This window comes from Urocitellus parryii, chromosome 9, assembly GCF_045843805.1.
Source record: "Urocitellus parryii isolate mUroPar1 chromosome 9, mUroPar1.hap1, whole genome shotgun sequence".
Lineage (NCBI taxonomy): Eukaryota > Metazoa > Chordata > Mammalia > Rodentia > Sciuridae > Urocitellus > Urocitellus parryii.
The window spans coordinates 83,478,460-83,484,806 of record NC_135539.1 but is presented as its reverse complement, the minus strand read 5'-3'; the positions used below and the strand labels follow the sequence as shown (position 1 = coordinate 83,484,806).

The following is a 6,347-nucleotide window of genomic DNA, read 5'->3' as shown; positions in this document are numbered from 1 at the left end:
AGAAGAAAAGGACTCAGAAATGAAAGACCAGGCATATGCCTGTAATTCCAGGAAGAGGCAGAGGCAGGAGGATTGCAAGTTCAAGTGCTTCAGCAACTTAGGCCCTAAGCAATTTATGGGGAACTTAAAAAGGTCTGGGATTGGGGCTGGGGCTGGAATATAGCTCAGGTGGTAGACTGCTTCACATGTACAAGGCTCTAGGAAAAATAAGGTCTGGGATTTAGCTCAGTGGCAAAATGTCCCTGGGTTAAATAAATCCTTGGTCCCTGAGTACCACCCATCCTTGCAAAAAAAAAAAGGAAAGTAGTGTGCAAGAGACTGTTATTGGAAATAATATAAAAGATTATCCTTACTGCCATTCAGAACTGTTTTTTAACCATTAAAATATCACTCACCCTTCCTAAGGCGTTTGGCCAGGTGCAATGGCAGATGTCTGAAATCCCAGCAACTTAACAGGGTCTAAGTAACTTAGACCCTGTCTCAAAATTAGAAATGGCTGGGATGTACCTCAGTTCCCAGGCTTCAATCCCTGGTTCCAAAAGTAAGAGAAAGAAATGTTAGGGGTTTCATGGATTCTGCTCCACTTTATCAGAAAATTGCCTAAAGTTACTTCAATAAGAAACCAACCTTTTGGAAAACAATATAACATCTCAGTTTTATAACATATTGTAAGCTAACCTAATAAATGTACTTTAGGCAATCCTTGGTAGACTTGGGTCAAATTCTAGATATATAATGAAATTCTCAAACCCTTTAGAGAGGTTAGTGAAAAAGGGGCATAAGCATATGATTACCAACAAAATTGGTAATCATTACTCTCTGGAGCACTGTCTGTAACATTTTAGGGTTTTGTGATGAGTAAGATTGAAAACAATAGGATAAAGCCAAGTATCTTTCTACAAGCTTTCTCACCTTTTAAATAGTCAACACCGACTCCTTACAAAGAGTATGCTCTATAGAGCATTACCAGATGTATTTGAGAATACATTTCTAGGGGACAATATTTAGAAACTCATTTGGGGAAGCAGGTTTGACAGATTTTAAAACCTCTCCCTTAAAACTAATTTCTGTAAAATAAAGGATCTACCCAAAGATGCTTTAATGCATATTTGAGATTTTTTGTGTCCAAGTTAATTTTCATTGTCTTAAGAACTTTTTCTTTTGTTGGAAAATCCACTAAATGGGAACAAAAAGCTAAATGTTGATAGTAGAAGATTTGGAGCATTGCAATGGTTTTCAACACAGGTACACATTAAAATCACTGGAGTTCAAAGCCAGACTCAACAACTAAGCAAGGCCCTAAGTAACTAGGCAAGACCCTATCTCAAAATAAAAAGGGCTGGGATGTGACTTATTAAGGGCCCCAAGGTTCAATACCTTGAACAAAACAACAACAACAAAAACCTCATAGACCTAACCCTTCCCTTCATTCCTGTCTTACTCCACCTGACCATCCTGCCATCTTTCCCATGTGAATCTGCATGGAATAAATACCCTCCTTCCTCCAGGACCTAATGAGTATAATAAATTCTGTTAAAAAAAAATCAACACTCAGGTACTGTGCCAGACCAATTAAATAGAACTCTCTGAGGTGGGGTTTTAGTATTAACTTGTTTTAGTAATGCCCATTTGATTCCCGATTGCAACAAGAGTAAGACAGACTTAATAAAGATCTAGTTAAAATTTTAAAAAATAGCTACTGGTAATGTTTTTTGTGTTAATGAAAATTTTTAATTTTTTTCTTCTTTGGAGAATGAAGTCTTAAGAAAAATACAGATTCAAGTAAAACAGTGTATGTACTTCAAAAAGGCCTAAAACAATCCCTTTTCTGATTTAAGATGTCACAGGAGAAGACATGTCTCTGAAGAAGGGTTTGAGGAGTTTCCAGAGAGAAGGGAAAATTGACCAGTGCTATTCTTGGCATGTGTGACAAAAAAAATAATTTCAGCAAGTGCCAGTCAGAGGCAGAGACAGGTTTATTTAGGAAAGTAGATATTGAAAGGAGATTGGGGTAGTCAGATACATTCTGGTAAAGCAAGGATTATGCATTCAAGGGAGAATATAGGCCATTTCCAGAGAGAGGCAGCAACCTGTTGGTGCAGCATCCATGCTAGAGGCTAGATCTAAGGTGGACCCAGACAGACTTACCTAATTTTGCGCAAGTATTTCCTGCACTTGCAAACTACCCTCTGTACACAGGCACAGGCGAGGGCATGTTGCTTGGGAGCTGCATTTCACAGGTGCTGCATTTCGGTGGCTTACAGGCACTTCCTTTGGAACTCTCTCTTCCTTTATTCCCAAATTCCTATCAATCATCTCAAATGGACTTTTTAAAAATTTTGAGGCTAGGGATTGTACTCTGTCTTATGCATGCTAAGCACACATTCTACCACTGAGCTACACCTCCAGCCCTGGTGAATGGAATTGTAATTTTTAAAGATGGAATATTCCCATTTTTATATGTCAGTTAGCCATTTGTGCTAATATATATTAGCGGTATGTGTTCTAGTTAGTTCATTACTATATGTAATTATCTTTTAGAAACAAAATCAAGGATTCACAAACTATGGCATTTTATTTCAGAGCCTTTGCTTACATTTGTACAATATATTACATAATTCTTCATTGTTTGCAGATCCTAATATATACTTTATAGCTTTTATTCTATAAGCTTTTTCTTCAACATTTTGCTGTCAACAAATCTTTACAGTCCTGTACAAATCTGAGTAACTTGAAACCATTTTCAACAAAATTAGTTACTATAAGCACACACTACAAGACTGAAAATGCTTTTCTTAGAAAAGTTGAATGTAAAGGATTAAGGATTCTGACACGTTAGCATCTACAACAAAATGCTTTGAAATTCTCACGTCGTATTGCCAGAAAACAAACAAAACATGCCAGCCCCATTCAAAAAAAGTACACAGAACTACAATTAAAACAGTAAAACAGTCTGTACAGCAAAGTACTGTGTATTAACAGTGCCAGGTATTAAATAGCTTCAATGAACACATCCTCAATATACAAATGTCTTACAAAGGTGAAGAATTAAATACAAGTGCCAAACAGAACAGAGATTGGAATCATACAACATAGAGTCAATACAAGTGAAAACAATTTTGCGTTCATTTTGGATTTTATACAAGGCATTTAATTTTAAAGGCCTATCACCCCAATTAGCTATTTATACTTAAAATAACAACCATCTTTCTCAAGACAGTTCATACAAACCTTGAACCATACTAACACAGTTTGTTCCTGAAGTCCTTTGTTGTAGCTCATAATAAAATAAGCAATACAAATGAATTATCTGTATTTAAGGGAAAAGAAACATTTACAAGAAAACACAAAAATATAACTGTTATAATTCATTATGAATAAATATACACTTTGAACTGGCTAATTACAATCTTTATACATTGTTTAAGATTTAATACAGTTTATTAGCCATTTTCTTTTTCACACAATGTATTATATCAAAATTAAAAAAAAATACTGATTTATAGAAAAATGGCAAAGTACAGTAGTTCCATTCCAATTTGAAGGGGCATGAAAAGCCACTGCAAGACCTTTTAGCCAAATTCAAACCTGTAAACATGTTCAGTCTTTTTTAAGGAGAATCTTCAATATTTGGTTACCAGGACTGATGTCTAATATCCTGTTAACTGCAGGTTTTGAATTTATTACATGTGCTTGACTTATACAATTAAAGCCACCCAAAGGTGACTTGCTTTAAAAAACAATTAGCTTGTACAAATGAAAATAGGTTCATATTTTTCATAAATAAATGGAAAAATATCAAATGTTCCAGCTTTAACAAAATACGAGGGAATACATATACAGTAAGTTATCTTACATGTTCTGGCCCACCCCTTAACTATGCTTACTGTATTGTCTCTACAGGCAGTGAAAAGCCTTCATTTGCCACAGTGGAAGGCCTTCAAGTTACCAGACACGCAATTCCCAGACAAGTTGGAAACAATTATTGCTTGAGGAAAAGCAGTTCATTGTACTTTTTCTTCATAAAAAAGTGCACTTAAGTGCCAAGTCAGCTTGTCAAGAAACAATTTTTAAATACAAAATAGTGCTTGTCTGATTTTTTTTTTTTTTTTTTGTGCCACTGTGCAGTATAAAAAAAGACGTGGCCCTCAACAGCCATTAAGTGCAAAGTGCTTTAGCAAGTCCTGCTGTCACCTGCACTCAACTGACATTCCATTTTGTGATGCGCTGGACATTGATGGTTCAGCCAACGTTAACATTACAGCAGCTGTTATGGAACTGGATGAAGGTGAAGAGGAGGAAGAGGATGTAGCAGCACCTAAGGAAAAGGGAGACCAATAACTTAGTAAATTATGTCTAACAACAGGAAAAAAACATTAATCCTCTGAACTAAATTCTGTTGTACTCTTCAAAACTGTTAGCTTAAAAGATAAATCAGTTCTCACTACCACCACTATGATAAGGAAGAAGTCAGTGTGTCTCCAGAATCCTGATAGTGCCCAAATACAGAGGTAATGAAAGAGGACAGATCTGCATGTCTCAAGGGGATGAAGGGAGGGCCAGGGAAGGACTGGGTGCCTGCCTGGTCTATAAGACATGGAAACAAACTACAGGAAACACTTTCTGCAATAAATGCCTCAAAGAGCTTTGAATCCAATGGGAAAAGTCTGTATTATACTCCCAAAATCTTTTCTTCCCTCTTAAAGCCTCCATTCGTTCTGTATTTAGAGTTTTCCCATAAACTTATACAGTGCTAAGAATGGGAGGGTAAGTTGCTGGGGGAGGTCCATAGTTCAACAATTGCATTCTTCACTTGTTTTACAAGGCAAATAAATAAAACAGTTATTTTCCTCAGAGAAGTTCACTCATTGTTATAAATTAGTGTTTGAAAAGGAAGATTTTTTAAAAAAAGAATAATATGCCCAGATTAAAAGAAAAAAATATATATATTTAGCACAGAGGAAGAAGCTGGAAAACCAAATCTTCCTCTCAAACAAGACCTTCCTAATCCCTGAAATTCTACACCCCACTTTTACCAGCTACTTCATATTCTTTAAAAACAGAAGAAAGGCTGGAAAGTTACTGTTCCAAGGTCGTTGAGTGTATAGTATGTTTTGGTCCTGGGGACTGAACCCAAAGGGGCAACAGCCTCATCCCCTGCCATTTCAATTTTTTTACTTTACTTTTTATTTTGAGCTCTGTCTCCCTAAATTGCTTAGGTCCTTACTGAGTTGCTAAGGCTGGCTTCCTGCCTCAGTCTCCTGAGCAGCTGCAATTACAGATGTGCACCATGGTGCCCAGCCCAAGGCCTAATTTTTAAAACAAAATTGCTTTGGAACATCGTGTTCCAATTTGTGTACATATCATCTGTGGGAGATTTCAAACCTCCAACTGCATAGCCGAGTAGATTTAGAGGGACTTTGTAGACTTCATAGCCTAAAATATTTACTGTGGTGTGTACAGAAAACATCAATAACCTTTGTTCTAGAGAAATTTGATCTCTAGAATTTTGAGAAATGATACACAAATTTAAAATCTGGAGATATAACTTTTGAACACAAGTGGAAACTATAGTATCTGACTTTTTGAAAAACTACATTTTAGGAGATTATTCCACATTGGTATATACAGCTCTTTTTCCTTTTCAAAGTAGTAATCAACTGTATCTATGAATCACAACATTTAAATTCCAGTCTTTTGCTGTTACCAAAAAATGTAATGAATATTTTGAGCATCATAAAATTTTAAATCTATTTTCATCAATTTGATGAAATTTAATAATTTCCATCTGCTGTTTTAAATATCAGTATAATAAATTTTGTGGCTACATATTTGACCTAGAGATCTATACTAAGAACTGGAATTATCAAGTTATTCAGATATATCTGACAAAATGTTTACAAGCTAACTATGTAAAAGCATTCAGCAATGCATAAACATGTGAATCTCACTATTTTTTTTCCCTAGTATTGATTTTAGATATATATAGGGTTTTGGGGTTATCTCCCTACCCCCAGCAAAGAGTGATACCTTACTTGATTTGCATTTTATTGATTAGTCATGACAATCACTTTTCTACTTTTTTTCACTTGTACTTAGAAATTGACTTTTAATGCTAAGTACTCAGAGAACACATCTAAATATCATAGTCTGTCATTACAGAATATTTGTGATTGACCAGACTTACAGAACACTGCTGTGAAGGAACTATTTCTGGATTGATGTCTTATGACATAGAAAATTCCTATTAGAAAGGCTTTGGTTACCGAAGAGTGAGGTGTTCTAGTGAAATCATTTAAACAATTGGAATGATTACTATACCTTATTTTTAATCATTTAAAAATGAT

The 6,347-nt window shown here is 35.4% G+C and overlaps 1 protein-coding gene across 3 annotated transcripts in view; it reads right to left on the bottom strand.

The window, feature by feature from the left end:
- Positions 1-2,556: 2,556 nt before the first annotated feature.
- Arid4b (AT-rich interaction domain 4B) overlaps positions 2,557-6,347 on the bottom strand; it is a 141,271-nt gene continuing 137,480 nt past the window's right edge. For all 3 annotated transcript variants that reach the window (XM_026412772.2, XM_077802250.1, XM_077802251.1), the window contains one exon: positions 2,557-4,318. In XM_026412772.2, the coding sequence (XP_026268557.2) occupies positions 4,191-4,318 (128 nt within the window). In that variant the 3' untranslated portion in view covers positions 2,557-4,190. The remainder of the gene's footprint in view (positions 4,319-6,347) is intronic.